This window comes from Prenolepis imparis, unplaced genomic scaffold (genome assembly GCF_030444845.1).
Source record: "Prenolepis imparis isolate NDT839.2.m4 unplaced genomic scaffold, iyPreImpa1.0 SCAF_3, whole genome shotgun sequence".
In the NCBI taxonomy this organism is placed as follows: Eukaryota; Metazoa; Arthropoda; class Insecta; order Hymenoptera; family Formicidae; genus Prenolepis; species Prenolepis imparis.
Window position 1 is genome coordinate 14899824 of NW_028141161.1, and position 17557 is coordinate 14917380.

A 17557-nucleotide genomic window follows, 5' to 3' on the forward strand; every position below is an offset into this window, starting at 1 on the left:
CGGCATTTAACAGCGCTTGATAGCGCTTTATACATCTAACGAATAAGTTGTTTGCGAATATATGACTTGTTATTTTAAAGTTACGAATCCTTTTTTCAGTCTAATTTTGTAAAATCGTATGTAATGTCTTATTTAAAAAAATAAAATCTGTAGTAAAATTAGAGTTCTACTGCAAGAGTAGAAAGTTGCACGCAAGTAAAAGTAATATTCTTAAAATTATAATATTTTATGTTGTATGAAGAGAGAGAGAGAGAGAGAGAGAGAGAGAGAGAGAGAGAGAGAGAGAGAGAGAGAATACTTTAAACTATTAAAAATTAACTACGACAAAATTCATATTTTATTGAAGGGATGAAAACTAAACGATACTTTTTTTCTTTTTTGGTATTCGCCGCCTATGCGTACGCATCTGGCGGAACGTGCAGCCATCTGAAACAGGCGACCCTTAGGTCACCTTATCGTCATCAGGTCTTTGGTGGTATCTACCGAGTGCAAATAGAAAAATTCCGGTCACGAATTTTCTCTCCAGGTTGGGAGGAGTACTCTCACCGCGAAAGATCGCGCCTCCGCTCGACCATTCTTTCCATTCTCGAAATGAAATTGCGCGATTACCTTTCGTTTCACGCTTTCTACATCTCTATGTGACGTATACTCACTGTTATTCGATAGAATATTCTGCCAACCTGTGTTGTTTTCTCGCTACGTACGTGATGCATCAACATCATTTATACTTATCTATTTTATTTATTACAGACAATGCAATTGTAAAAAGAATTAATAAAATTGTAAATTTTATGAAAAATGTGAGAAGATATTTAAATCTAGTAATTCTCTAAAATATAAACTGAGATACCTAATATAATAAATTATTATCATAATCCAAACTCTGCATAAATTTAAAAATCTTGAAGAACATGATCCATTTTAATAAACATGACTTCAAGCTACATACAAGTGTTTGAATTACATCTCACAATGTAAAATTCAATGAAAGATTAAAAATTTTATAAGCGTCAGACTTCACTGTTAAGAATTTTATAAAGTCGGGTATGCGTAGGAAGTATTACAGAGATTTTTATAAGATAAAAATACGAATAATATATATATCCTACATATAAATAATATATTATATGTATTATATATCCAATGGATGTATGAATTATATATGTATATAATTCATACATTCATTGGTTGTCTGTTAAATTATTTATGCGTTGATTTCGAATCTTTTTTCCCGGTTGCTCGCGCCGAAACTTTATTATACGGTCACTGTAGGGGCGCAGGTGGTGACAACAAAGTTAAGTCGGGCGTGTTGCGGTCGCGCCTATACAAATTGGCAATTAACGCTGGCCAAACGCGAACAGCTAGAGACTGTCTATGTTCTATGGGATTTTGGGGCGTGTGGCAGCCATCCAGCTCTTCACGAGAGACCCTCCACGAAAAAGATGATTTTACGAGCAGCTACCTAGGTAGCTTTTGAGGGTGGCGAGAAAACATCACTGGTTTCGACAGGAAAATGGCTCGAGAATGACGCCGCAAAATTCTTCCAAACTAGAACGACATGCTTGTCAGCCATTTGAGAATAGTAGAAATTAACGAAAGCTTTTCGTCAAATGTACTTTTCTTATCCATCTTCTTGATAATTCTATTTAATATCAATATTATATTGAATCACACTTCAAAATTTTGCACATTTATAAATCGTAAAATTTTCATCATACATTTTATGTACACATTTATGTACATTTCAACATTTATATAAATATATAATTTTAAATAACATTAACTTAGTAAAAAAATGCATAATTTCTTAAACATTTTGCACGATATATGAAGAGACGAATTTTTAGAATTGCACACGTTATTTTTAAAATTGCAAAAATCGGTAATGATTAAAAGGTCCATCTGTATAAAGTGATAAAATTCATTTTTGTGAAATTTTATTTTGGCGTGAGAACGTTCTCGCGATAACGCGGGCGCAATCGACGACCCAAAATTAATTTCAGGCTATTCACGGTAGCAAGCGATATTGAAAATCGAGGGCGTGAGATTGCCGGAAGAGGGAAGAGACAAAAATCAGTGGCGTTTTTGGAGCGACGCGACGACGTCACGTACGCACGTTCACCACGGCCATATAACCGCGAACGTGCTGTCTGCCAACCGCTCTCCTATAAACCCGAAACTGTCTGCCGATTTTTCGAGAGGGGACTCTAATTTTTGTGGCGGAACGATTCTCGGCCAATTTACTGCTACGCGGCGCGCAAAAACGTGGTACCTGCTGACGGAAGAATAAGCGGATAGACGCGACAAGGCGTTTGAGGTTTCACAAAATTAAGAGATTACAACCGGCTATCGGTCCGATAAAAATTGAAAAGATTTGTTATCGATAAATAAACGATAGCGTGACGTATGACAATCATGTCTCTAGCTTTTTCGTCAGCCTGTCATATAAGATATAGGTTTATATTCATCTTGTAATTGTGTGTGCATTGTAAAATCTTATTGCAGTAAATATTAAACTATGATTTTTTAATTGTTCAAACATTTGCTGCTGTTATCAGTCAAACAAAAATTGTCTGACAGACGTTACAAAAGTAAGACTATGATGTAATATCATTATAGTGGGATACCCGGGATAATTTTCTACGTGAACACATGGCGAAGTGAGAATCAAACTTCTCCAAGACCAAAAAAGCAAAGCCAATTTTCACGGTCAAGAGTGAGCGAATCGATGATTATGTCGTTCGAGCTTCTCACCAGATCGTTTACCACGCGATGGCGAAAATCGGTCAAGCACGACGCTCGACGCAAAGAGAGAGAAGATTAAGAAAGATATGTAGACCTGTCGGCGACGTAAGAACCGAGAGGTAGACCCCCTTTATGGTGATAATCGCGTCCATGTAAAGGATATCTCTCCGGATGAACCGTATGAATTATCTCTACACCTCGACGTCCAGCCGGCAGGTCCGTTTCGCGACGCTTTTTTGTCGTCCAATCCGTCTGATAGACGACGATATAAGAAACCAGAAAAAGAGAGAGAGAGAGAGAGAGAGAGAGGGAGAGAAAGAAAGAAAGCGGTAAATTCCTTGCCGTAAAATTCGATCTACCTCGTCGCCATTCAACGACATTGGGAAAGTGCGGAGGTCGTTTGCTGGGAGTTACTCCCACGAGATTCATCGTATGAGTCGTTTACTTTTATAAAGTGGTGACAATGAGCTCACTTTCGCAAATCTCGCTGAAAACGCAGTGCACTATATTAAATGGCAATTATTCTTTAATAATTATTTCATTATATCACGCGATTCTTTTTTTAATTAATATTACTTTAAACTCCGGCCTTCTCATGCCACTTTCTCAAAGTAAGCGAGACTCACCTGAACAAAGTTAGACGAACAGACATTCTCTGAAAGCCTAATCTTAGTTTAGTTAATAATCGCTCGATGCCAACTACATTTTCGCGGCGTCACGACGGAAATATCATCGTAGATAAAGATGATAAGACGAACCGTGAGAGGAGCAAATTAAGGCTCGTCGACTTCCCCCGATCTTGAAACACGATGCCGCGCACGGATCAGCGGCGTGAGAGACTCTATCCCCGATAAGTTTTGACGTCCGACGAATATCTCGTGTAACCGAGAACCGGGGATTCATTTTTGCGAGACAGACACGGGGTCAAAGGTGCTCATTAACCAGCGCGCAGCGTCGTATTACGCGCCGCTGTTTTCCTATGAGACTTCCCACTGGCAGCGAGAAAGCGCGATACGTCCGGAAGTTTCGCTTCTCGCAGTTTGATTTCCCCTTCGCGAAATAGAATCGGGAAAATAAACTTCTTTCAGTTCGTAAAAAAAAGCAGAGTACAGAAATTGTACATTTTTCATCTCCTTACAAATAAATCGAAATTTCTACCTCAGCAGAATTCGATCCCAGAAATGTACGTAAAAAATTAAGTATTTGTATCAAATCGGAGTACACAAAGATAGAAAGTTAATATACACGCGATCGATGAAATATTTATGCTTCTCAATTTGTAAAAGACTAGGAAATATATAAAGAGAGCAAAAAGCAAGAAGATTAAAACAGTATATATCTACGAGCAGCCCGACGAGAGTTTGTAAATGCGATTATTATGCATACGTAACCTGGTATCGCACCCGTCGAACGCATACGCAATGCTGCTCACATATGGAAAAACAGACTGGAAAACGTGAAGCACTTACCTAAAACAGAAAAAAAAATTCATGGTTAACATTGACGTTTGCAGAGATTACATCTTCATAATCTATAAAATTGGCAACGCAATCGCGCATGTGTTTCGTGCGTTTATAGGGTGTCTACTCAAATTTTGTAAAAAAGTTTCCCTGAGAATTCCCTAATTTTCCAGATATTTTCGTTTAAAATTTCAGGTAAAATAAGAAAATTTGTAGATACAGCTTTTTAAAATAAGTTTAAAATAAGAGATAACCAATCAGCATCGAGGAAAAGCGACAACAATTAAAGCGTCACATGCCTTTTTTCATATGGGAAACTGTAACAGAAACGCTTCAAATAGTAAAAGAGGAAAACACGATTGCGTCTTGTAAAAAGCCAACGAGTTTACTTTATAACGAGATTACAAAGTGGCATGAATCATATGTAATTCATGCTAGATGCTAATCGATCGTGGGAGCTTAGGCAAGATTGGTCACCGACAAACAAGAATGACGTAAGCAGGAACAGGAAGTATTATCTGGCCTCGATATAACGTGGTGATATAATATTAACGAGCGGGTTGGGAATAAAAAGGGATCGACGCATCTGAAAAACACGTGTTATCGGACTCACATCGACATAATCTCGTGGACTTTATTTGCCCATTAATCAATAACGCGAAACATTCATTAATCGAAATATCTTATATATATATACGTATATCAAAAAAAATATATAGAACGCGTTCTAGAATCGTTGTATGTCTTTCTAGCCCCACAGATCAATTTCATGATAAATTTAATAAACTTGCACACATGATTCCATCTCTCTGACAGCAATATTTTAAAAACAGAATAATGTTATACATAATAGAAAAAAATCATTACAATGCAAAATACAACTGTAATAAGAAGCCACGAGATAGAGATAGAAGAATCAAGGTGCTTTCGACACCCCTCGGAAAAATCGTCGAATAACGTCGGGACAAAATAAAGGTACATCAGATACGGGGGAATAGAGGCTTTTTAGACGCGTAAAATACGAGAAACTGGGGATGTGCACCTGCGACAGAGTGAAAAGACATATATAAGACGGCGCCGGCAGCATCGCGTCACCTTAGCTCTCACCCTTTCCCTCCCCTTTGCTCTTCCACGAGAGGAAGTATTCCGGGACCCATGAAAAGGGAATAACAACGTCGAATTCCTACGATTCACTCGAGCGCAAGAAGCTTGCATTATCCCAGGAGCTCGTGTCTGCCACGAAGAGTGTGTCCCAAGGGATGATATATACCTCCGACGACCCCCCGATATGGAATCGCTCGAACCCCCGCGTTTCTCGTATGCATAATCGCGCGCTATTCATTATCCGCGACAGTAGTTGGGTCGAAATGTTAATCGGATCGTTTCTTCTGCGGATCCGACAGAGATACGGGCGGAGAGAGCAATTTCGATTTATACAAAAAGCATCGAAAATGTTTTTCACCGCGTGTAAGACTAATATATCATACAAGAAATTTGTCGGATGCTGTGATTCGCTATCCTGATGGGGAACATCTGAAATTCGTCATCAATTTTTTTGAAGGAGCATTTATCCATGTTATCGAGATATATCGAAAATATCTTACTGCTGTTATTGGTTATTTGATCTTTACTATAATAATTCTTATATCGTTTACGTTCATGAAAATAATAAACCTAAAATAATAACAGATACCTACTCGTAAACGAATAATATTGAATCTGCAAAATTAAACTTTTTTGAAAAAGCAGCACATAATTCCCCGCGCGGGAGAATGGAAATAACAGCTATAAAATATAATTAAATTTGAAATGGCTCAACAATTGCAAGCAATATCAAGCGCGTTTTTGTTAGTCGAAAATATTTATTAAAGCGGGAAAATGTCCGCTCATTGAAAGACAAAGCAATCCCATTTGGGGCGCAATTCAAGAGATCACGCGTTCTCGTGCTGTCTCCATCTCTCTCGCGTTTGGTCCACAGTAACAGCAGATGTTTTTGACGAGAGTTCCGCGCTCTATACCCTCCTTTATCCGCTAGCCCTTGAACTTCTACAAGCGGCTGCTGTTTAACCACACTGGTGGCGCAACTTTTATACCACCTGCCGAGACATCGCCTTGGATTTTCGATCTCATTGAACCGCTTGAGAAACCTAGCCGGGACAAAGGAATTGTGGACGGGAATAACGTATGAGGAACAAAACACGCAATAACTGCAGAAGAATAAGTTTCAAGCAGGCGTGTAATATGAAATTACTGGCATTGTTAAGATATTAATTCCGACTGTTTTAACACAGGTAATTGACAACAACGAAACTTAATGCCCACGCATAATAGAAGGTAAACCGGTACGTTCTCGATATTTTTCAAGTTGCGTATATAAAACCATCTACAAGATTATCATACATCGCAATGTATCTATAATAAAATTATGGTAAGTTAATTTTAATTAACGTAAATAAATTAAATTGTATAGGTATAATATCACGCGTATCTATGAATATCTAACGCGCTATTTTATTTTATATTAAAAACTATAATATATACATTGAATTTTTAGAATTGAAACAATTATCACACGCTGCAAATCGTTCGAAAAACCGCGAAAATGCGCGTAACAGGATAAAATCAGCGTCCTTTTTCCTTCGATAATCGATCGGAAATCGCTAACGCTTTTTATGTTCCGTTCTGCGAGCAATAACTCAACAATTTTTGCGTTTCTTACGGAGAAATCGTTATAAGGATTTATCCTTCATGTTCGCGTGGATGAAAGCTGATGCGGCGTTATATCGCGAGAAAGGAAGTTACGCGGCATGCAATACCGTGAATTGCGGGAGAGCAGATCGAAAATAATGAGCATCATAATGCGCCGTACCCGACTGTTGGCCTTTCGCGTGCCTATTCATTTACGTGCAAACGAGGATAATATCGAGCAAAATAAAAAAAAAAGATCGATTCCCGCTCTGAGATATTAAATTGGAAACGTTGATACGAAACACCGCTCGTGCAAATATACCGGATAATTAATTAATTAGATTACAATTTATATTTAATAATTTTCGATGCAATGTGTTATTAATATATTAAGAAAATATTTGTATATTTCTTATTGGAGAACATAATAACAAACCAAGCTCTCTCGCTTGCTGTCACGCTGACGCAGCGATTAATCCCGTCAATCTCCCGAAACCCAGAAATCCTACCGATTTACAGTTATTCCCCCTACAAAGATACGCTCTGATGGAACGATCCGAGAATAAATTAGATCTGCCTCTACAACTCGAGAGAGCGGTTCGTCCTTCTGCGAGACGACGGGGAATTTGGACCGTTCGCCACCTGTCGATGCCAGAGCACGTGCCACCACCTGGATAGCCCGCCTCGTAGCTACAGAAGTGCAGTTGATGCACCGGCTGTGTTCACTTAGCCGCCTTTAACAGGAACATACGTGGCGAAGCGCTGCACGTGGCCAACGAGCGCGCGTTTACACCTTATTGTTTCACATGATCGAGCATGATGGAACGTCGATATTATGTAAATGAGTTTCTTATTTATTTTTATATATTACATAAATAAATATGTAGAAATATGGAAAGACTGTAATAATAATCAATCTAGTATCAATCAGCTAATACGAACTTGTATCAATTTTTATAGAATTATTGCCTTCTATTTTTTTTTTTTTTTTTTTGACACAAACGATATTAATAATATCAATATACAATATTATTTTATGTTTCTTATAGGTCTATAAATCTGTCCCCAATTTTCTACGTATAATAAAATAATATGTTAAAATAGAGATAGTTATAAACACTAAAATTGGCTAATATTATGAAAGGAAAAAATATAAGTTTAGTTGCTCCTACTTATTGTTTTATAATGTGGCGAGTGGCGAGACTATATTTGTTCCAAATCAGTCAGCCATAACGATATCGTTGAGAACTCTGATTATCATAATTCTATTTTCTCTGAAGCGGATGAGTCAGCTAAGAAGTAGGATGAGAAATGATGGACGAAGGAGGTTATCGCAATAATCGAAGCGATCCGCAGAAGATTGGCTAAGATCACCATGCTTGCATCCAACGACCCTGACGAGAAGACTAAGTTTAACGCGTGGATAGTCAGGCGGTTTCGTCAAGCGTGAAGTTGCGACTTCGGCTCGTACACTTCGTACTTTGTAGCTGCCGAACTTTAGGAACTTCGCATAATCACGAGAGATAGGCGTGGTTACGACGCTTTTAACCGGACACAATGTAATATTGCCGAACGAAAAACGTGATCCTACGTGATGCTATGCAATCGGAATTAAACACATTTATAAATTCCAAATCCAACCAAGTAAAGTTGTACAAAGTCTGGAGAAAAGTCTTCTAAATCAAACTCGTCCCGAATCATATTTTCGAGAAAATATAGATTAATACGCTATTAACGCGAGAGAAATTCTCTCTAATTTACAACAATTATAAAGACTGTTACATATTTTTTTTATTTTAAAAATTATATAAATGTTGTGTTGCAAACTGTAACAAGTTCACGTAACAGTAGCGTAAAGTCTTAATTGACTATAATATTCGCGATTCATATATATGTACAATGAAACTAAACCGCTTCATTTTCGTAAGAAAGGAAAAAAAAGAAAGAAATCGTGCTCGTTGTGAACCGAAACGTGACGCGCGTACATTCATGTCGGTAAACACAAAGTTTCATCCCAGTTACGTAACAACGCGAGCCTTTAATCAGTCGACGTGTGTAAAGTCGTAGATACACATTCAACGAGGAAGATGCGACGAGGCGTATAAGCAGGTCAGAGACTGGCGCCACGACGGTATTATCCAATGAAGCGGACAAATTATTCTATATAAGATAATCGCTTCTGCTGCACCGACTCTTTCTCCTTCTCTCATCCGGTCCACACGGTTCGTCAATGAGCCGTGATCTCTTCTAGGAAAACGCCTCTCTCTGTTTGCGTTACTTGTTGCGCATCGATATTCCAATCGACTATAAAACTGCCGTTTCATCGATTTAACGTGCCAAACGTGTGACGCAATCACCATTCGTATATACCAAAATTCATCGAGTATACATTAACAAGTGCACTGTAGCAGCATAGCGTTTTAACGTACAGGCAGTGACAGTTTGATTGATGTGTCGCGAAAACGTTAATTGGATAAATAAAACGGGATATGATAAAGTTATCATAGATGTAGCAGGATATTATAAAATTTTGATAATAATATCGAAATTCCAAATTATAATAACTCGTAATTTTTATTAATTTCTTAAGTCAAAAATATTCAAATTCCTTTCAATTTCTCTAATTGCATACCGCGTTTCTGTTGATTGTGTTATATAATTTTATTTTGACAATATAAAAAATTATTTAAAGATTAATCCTAGATTAATCCTTTTATCCTCCATCTACGAGTTAAAATAATAGTTTTTATTCCGCATGAAATCGCAATGCCAAAGTGCTCCTGAGAACACACGAGACCTTAAAACACCACACGATAACGGGACACACATGAGGGAAGCATAGGGGCACTATCGGTCTTTATAGACGAACTACAGAACGAGAACTTCCTATGGTCGATGTCACAGACCTGTTTGCATGGACAAACCGCCTGTGTGATCTTTGATGGCGCTTTCGCAAACGTTCTTGTTATCTCTGTTCTCGTTATCTCTCACTACTTTTCAGCACGAATGTATTCCGTACGGTCTGTATTATATCCGCGATACTACTTCAAAAAACTGTTAACGCTCTTTGAATGCACCGTCGATGGTTCTTGAAAGCATAACGGATACCAAGACGAGCTCACGCGCGGACTATCTTAATTAAGCGCATTTATCATCTCTAATCTCTAATTATACGTTTGAGAAGTGTTTAGATTATCTCCTTGAAGAATTATGAATTTAGACCTAATTAAGAGAGAAACCGTCAATTTGTTATGCGCTGCATAACATTTGTCTATCGGCGCGTGAAACAATCTTAATCATATATAAATATTCATATAAACTTGAAAATATCGAAAAAAAAAAAAAAAAAGAATTTTTCTGTCGAAAGACTTGGCTAGATATATGTATACATACATTGGATACGAAGAACGTAACAAGAGTTTTTCTCTCATTAACGAGTGAAAAATATGGTGTTACAAGATATTCGTAATGAGACAAACAAATTTATTTGCTTCGCATTCCTCGCGGTTTTGTGCACATTTACATGTAGATATATATATATCAAAGCCAATCAAAACAGTTATCCTGCATCGCAAATCGGAAAACGACGCAGTTAAACGCGATTTATCTATATCCGTTCCGTATAATCGCGGACTCGTGGACCCGTTCGTGATATATTCGACCAACGGAATTCAGTAATATCACCGGCAGCGATAATTAATGCGCGTACCGCGTTCTACGCACATATTTTCCGCAAGGCTGAAAATCGTACCGCTAATACGCGACCGCGTCGGATTGAGCGGCGCGTGTTTCCGGGAAAGTCTGCTCCCGTACATATACAGGGTGTAGAGGAATAATCTAAACGGAACATACATTTGGTTGGTGATTATTTTGCCAATTGAAAATCGTAATTAATTCTTACTCAATAAAAATATATTAAAATAATTATAAAAATGTAAATTATTAAAAAAGTGAAGAATTTCTTAAGAATTAAACACTCTGTGAAGGTGCAAATAAGACCCGTTTCTATCAACGTTGGTTAACTTAAACCTCCGGTTAAATGATATATGTCTCTTTTTAAGAACATATCTGAAAAGAGACAAAAGATATAGTTTAACCGATTTTTTTAGTATTAAAACTTGAAATGATGCTGTGTCCGTATAATGCTCATCTTAATAAAACAAATACACAAAGAGAATTTTCTCTTAGAATTCACTATGAAAATCATGGTAATCGTGGGACAATATGGTATAGAAAGAATTTTATGAGAATTTCTCTGATTGATATTTATCACAATAAAAATATCTATTACAATAAAATATAAAATATGTTTGATCGATTTTACTATGCAGTTTAATAAAATTAATCAAATATGTTTCATATTTTATTGTGATAGATATTATTTTTATTGTAATAAATATTAATCAGAGAAATTCTCATAAAATTCTTTTCACATCATATTGTCCCACAATTACCATGATTTTCAGGATAAATTCTAAGAGAAAATGCTCTCAGTGTATCTATTTAAAAAAAGTGATTTAAACAATTGTGAGAAATCTTTTTCTAAAATATGACACATGCATTCTGGAACACCCTGTGTATACACGCAAACGCTTAAGCGCGCGACTAATGCATCGCGCGATTTTATCGATGTAATCGACCGTAATGCGTGCGGATCTCCGCGACGCGTAATACCTCTCCGTCCCTCCGCACTCCTCTGCGGTGGTGGCGATAATGAAACGACGATTAATAACCGCGGCGAAGACAGTCTATGATTATGTGGAAAGCAGGTCGTACGGTACGCATTTACTTTGATCGCGATGAAACGTTTTACGGGTGTTACTCATGCACCGGATGAATTTGCGACACAGTCGGCATTAGCAAATTTTGAAACGCGTACGCATCGCAATAATCCAGAGTAAATGGCTTAACGCATTGACCGACATGGTATAATCCGTGAGTGCGCAGTGCCGTTTCATTAATATTCTATTATAGTTATGATCGGGGCGTCGATAAGTCTCTCCTGAACTAAACGCGCGTCACTCTCTCACGAAGCGAAAATTTTACATAAAAATGAATATAATTATAAATATGGATTAAATATACTCTCAATTGAGATGCATCTGAATTCAAGAGAAGCAAGAAAATTTTTAACTTCGTAAAGATTAAAATATGAATAGATAGAAATAAAAAATGGTTCGATAAAATTTTAAGAACGCTGTAGTCTTGACGTATGAAGAGAAGAAAATCATAATTTTTCACGAAATGAATTCCTATCAAAATTTTAAATTTATCTGCTCTTTACAGCATAAATATATTCACCATCTGGCTCCATCATCCTATTCCGCAATTTTAAAGTTGATAGAATATTTGACTCGAATATTCTCGATAGTTATATATATATCTTACAGAGTTTAAGTATACATGAAGATATGGTAAGGAGATGAAAGGACATCGCCATTCGTACTGTCTTCACAAACGGTTTCCAGATGCGGATACGATCTAGGGGATCTTGGCAATTCAAAGCCGGACAGGGACACCCGCTCTATCCGAGAAAGATCGAAGATCGAGGGAAGGATCGGAGGAAGCGATTTACGTAATTTCTATGGAGGATAGCGAAGGATCCTCCGGAGGAGTTATGGCGTCTCTTTGCATACGAGCACGAGGGATCCATCTTAATCGAAAGTCCGACGGTATAAGTCGTCCGTGTGCGATGCGCAGGCTGCATTCGGAGGCGGCACTTGCCAATTGCATTTTCCTGCCTGCGTAATAGCCAACGGAGCTAATTACGGCGTCGCACAATTAACTTCAACGGTATAGGATAATTCAACGTGTACATTAAATGTGACACAAAAAAATCCTCGCATCCGCTCGTCGTTAAATGATTAACTATGAAAAATGTCGAGATGGAATAGTTTAAGAATAGACTTCATAATAGAGGCAAAAAAATATGTAAATTCGTCTTAATGACAAATTTGCTTCATATTTATATTAAAGATACCGCAATTCGCTACATTAGTAACATATTGACATTTTTTATTTATGTTTATATTTCAATCAATCGAACTAAAGTAATTTTTTTTCTATAGTAATTTTTTTTACATGAAAGTTATATAATTCATCTTTGGGTAGGAGGGTATCTCACTCTCTAGATTAACCAATATACCTTTATACGATGATATATCAATGTCTTCTTGTTCACATAACTTTTCTAAAAAATTGATATATGCGCGAGGCGCGTATATATCCTTATTATATTTTTCAAATTGAAATATGAATCACATGTGTTACGTGCACGATAAATTAGAAAATATCAGAAAATACAAGAAATACAATACGTGTGCATATATATTGGCATTTTTCGCAATATAATAAAATTAACATTTTCTTTTTAGAGTAAAACAAACAAACAATAAAACATAAGAATAAATTTGTTTTGTAAAAATAAAAAACTCCCGCATGAAAAAGTAAAAATTTGACTTGATAAACATCACGCGCATTTGTTTCAAGCATAATTTTGTTTGATATATATGTGCATTTTTCTAACATATAAGCCACATAGAGGATGAAAGCGACAAAATAAATCTTAGTCCACCTCCTCTTTCTTAATTTACCACCTCAGCTGGGAGCGGCAATCCAGTTTCAAAGGAGACGAAAAAAAAAAGAAGTCCTTGCAACATTTCACCTTTGACTACGTCGAGTCAACGAACGCGATTATAACAAATATGATTACAACGAGACATTCTTAATATATAATACGAGTTTTGATGTAATACATCATTTAATAACATAATTTTAGTTCCAGAGTGTAAAAATTTATTTTCATTTATTATAAAAGATTTATTATGACATTTATTAAAAAAGTGATATAATTTCACCTACAGAAATTCGGAAATATTTCCAAAGCTCGTGAACTTAAAACAATTACTTGCATTTATTATTTAAAAACCAATTAAAAAGATTAATGATATAATAAAATCCACACCATCCAAATCATTAAAGTCATTCAATTTTGCTTTTAATTCTTGTTGGAAATATTTATAATTACGATAAATCATGATAGTTGAATCAAGCACAATGCATCGATAAAAGACTATAATAAGTTGATCGTTCGTCTTACGGCACATTTATAATTGCAAATAATCTTTCACTTTCGTATTCACATAACGAAACTATTATTGATCAAGAGAGAATCGTATAATACGACTTACTACTATTATTTTGGTAGCTACGCGTAAACGAGATGACGCGGTGAAAAAAAAGGACAAAGACCAAATAGAAGGTGCAAGAGCGTCGCGAAATCGCCGGCGTGAAAAGGGGAGCACGCGGGGTGAAAAAAGGGAAAGAAAAAAGGATAAGGGAAGAGAAAGGATGGCGGCGACGAAATAACGTGTAAAAAGGACAGCGCGCCGCGACTCGAGGAGAAAACATTAAAGCGCGAGGATGAAAGGAGTCCTTTTGTGTTTCCCAGGTGAGCGTTATAAATGAGCTCCCGGGGGGAGGCGGCTGGCAGAGGGGGTTGCCCAGAAGGACGAAGAGGACATCACGGCCACACCTATGCCACCAAAAGCCAAAGATGAGACCACCACCGCGATGAAGATCGGAATCTACTTTGCGAACGAAATGCCTCTCAGCGAGGAACGAGATACGAATAAATAAAATCTTTGAAAAAAAAATCCCTGAACCTTTGAAAAAAAACTGAAAAACTTTGCAGAAAACTTTTTGCTAATAAAAACACGGCTGCATTTTAATTTATATTTGCCGCATTAATTAGAGATATATTTATCTTATATACTGGCAGTTTTAATGAAAGACATTCGTTTTTAATTACGATACTTTTTACTTTCGCGATTCTAGAATCGATATTTCAAACGAATCTATAAGTACGATGATTTGAATGGTACTTTGATCATTCAGGCATGGAATAAAAGATCGCGGAATAAAAGTGGCAATTGGTCACACGTCTTATTCGAAAGCGACTACAAATAAAGTTCTAATGGTAGCCGCCTATAATACCTATATACCTCACGCTTCTGTCAGTGGATACAGGTGGCTCTTTTACAGAGATAATCGTCAACCCGGTGGTCCATCCACTGAAGCTGCACCCCTTCGCCAACCTCCAAATTGCTACCGCGGCTCATTATATTCGCGTCAGCGCGGTCAGTCCGGCCGCATCTCGTGCAGCCGTGCGTGAACGACGCAGCTAGAGGTGGCTAGTCCCTCTTGATCTCTTTCGGCTTTTTATTTCTCGCCGGGCTCCTCAGTTTCGTGTCTACTTCGCTCATTGTGACGGGTCGACCGGTTCTCGTTCGTCGCGTAGCTCGCAGAATAATTCAATAGCGTCCGCTAATACCGCGACTCTCGGATAATCGACTTTGCTACCTGCCTTTCAATTTAGATATCGTGCGATAGGCGTTAGCATCTTTATGAACCATCATCTGGCTTAGAATCCCGACAATAAATATGATTATTGAGTTATTGTGTTACTTCTCAACGTTATGCGAGAGTATTAAAAATTTGATAATCAAAAAGAAAAAATTGTGAATTTGAAAAGAAGAAAGGATTATAATAACGCCGTAAAACGAATATGTAAATTATTTAAACGTAAAACTCTATCGTATATAAACTGAAATTGCATTGTATAAAAAAACGATAGCTTTTAGCACACATATTGCATTACGCGTACTAAAATTGATTGATTAATTCATCATATATGTTAATGATGCTTACAACGCGTAAACAACATCGTCAGATGTATACAATCCTCCGACACCTCTGCATCTTTTAATCAAGAGATTAGCATGGTAATAGCTAAATTCCAGCGTATGGATTTCATCAATCTCCATTTCGATCGTATGCAATCATGATATCGCCGAAGGTGTCTCGGATCTCCTTTTCACGCAAGGATATAACGTAAACGAGGGGTGGATTCGTGCCCGGTGGTCACGAGCGTGCTCTAATCCAGGGACACCGAAGATAAAGCATATATTGTATACCGAGAGGAAGGCACAACGGGCCTGACAATGAGCCAAATAAAGATGCGCGTTCACGCCCACGCGGATTTCCGCCTAATGCCGACTATAATGATTTTCGAAACGACAACGCACGGAGACGATGTCCTGGACGATGGCGCGTTCGACAATCGGTTGATCCTGGAGCGCCGCGGGGCGCGCCGTCGCGCCGGTTGATCCAGTCCAAAACGAGCGAACCCACACAAGGAGATAACTATCGTCTCTCACCCCTGGACACCCAGGAATATCGCGCCTCGGTCAAAGACGACGCATTTCGAGCACCTGACCGTCGCGTGACTCACGTCTAAATCAGCCGATTCTCGCTCCGAGCGTCTCGCTACTCTCTCAATCACCGATCTCGTTTTTCGTATCCGATATCGCTCTACGGATTAGGTGATAATATACTTGAAGATTAGTTTATCTTGCTTAATTATATTATCTTGCACGTTAATTATTATCTTGTTTGCTAACGACTAGGAGATTTACAGCTTTTAATTTTATGTGAGAAAATTTTGCAGAAAATTTTATTAAAAAAAAATAATTAAGCTATTTTAATATAATGTATAATATATAATATATTTTCTAGATATTTCCCCCTGTCTCTTCTCTCTTAATGAATTTTATATTGAAAATTATTTAATGTCAAATTTAAAAGATATATAGAAGATTAATATGTGACACGTACATATGTATATGTAGGATATTTAAGTATCAAATATGATATGCTTATAAGTGTTCTTAACATCTCGCATAAAAATTGTACACTGTCAAAATAATTTATTATATGTGTCAGAGCGATTGATATTGGTATTCGATAGATCTACGCGAGACAAGTTTTTCACGATATTAAATTTCGTGGCAATTATATGATAGTCTACTCGAGAGGAGATCATCGGAACGCACAAAAGTGTTCAAGACATATGTTTGGTACCGTATAATGTCTCAGGAACCTGACATTAGGGAGGATCACGCGACGTTCTCCAAGCGACGCAAAAGCAGCTGATAATATATATCCTGCGCACGAAAATTACTGTCAGTAAAAAATTGCAAAGGCTGTTTTTCGTACTGTTATATACCCATCTGTTTAGTCTCAGAATGTTCGCATTTATATTCCTCCTACAGAATAAAGAAAACCGAAAACATGTTGTCGAAAATTGAAAGTTATAAAATTGATGATCGATCTCGACGTTTTCCCCAAGAAAAAGGTCCAGTCTTAAGTTAAATATCATTGTAATTAACTCTTATTTTAATTAAATTTAAATGAAAATGGCCAGAGTATGAATCACGATCAATTCGCGATGAACGAGAGATTATCGATTTTCCACAAACGTAAACAATCATGCTATGTTGATGATAAGTGTACGTATATGCCGGCGACGAATGCACAGCTCGTCATGTCGCGCGCGGGCTTCGGAATCGAACATTTCGAGCGAGTCGCTGCTGCGAGAAGCCTGCTCGCGAATCCTGCCCAAGGGGCGAAGCAGCATTAATGTCAGTAATTCGAGAATCGAGGTGCTCGCGTGCGCCCGTGTTGCACGTGTGTTGCAACGAGCTGCTGATTCCGGACTACCGACCGGTCGATTCTTTCGTTCTCGTCTCTCCACTCTCTCTCGCTCTAATTCTCTCTCGTCCCCCTCACCCCCGCTCGCTTATTCTTCCTTTTCGCAAGAAGGC

The 17557-nt window shown here is 37.6% G+C and overlaps 2 protein-coding genes across 3 annotated transcripts in view; one reads left to right on the forward strand and one right to left on the reverse strand.

Annotated features, from left to right (window-relative positions):
* LOC145933726 (uncharacterized) overlaps positions 1–12868 on the forward strand; it is a 187513-nt gene extending 174645 nt beyond the window's left edge. Inside the window, exon 5 of the mRNA XM_083033706.1 lies at positions 12362–12868. Coding sequence (XP_082889832.1) covers positions 12362–12488 — 127 coding nt within the window. The 3' untranslated portion in view covers positions 12489–12868. The remainder of the gene's footprint in view (positions 1–12361) is intronic.
* Positions 1–17557, reverse strand: part of Stet (stem cell tumor) — a 364546-nt gene that overhangs the window by 308393 nt on the left and 38596 nt on the right. The window lies entirely within an intron of this gene.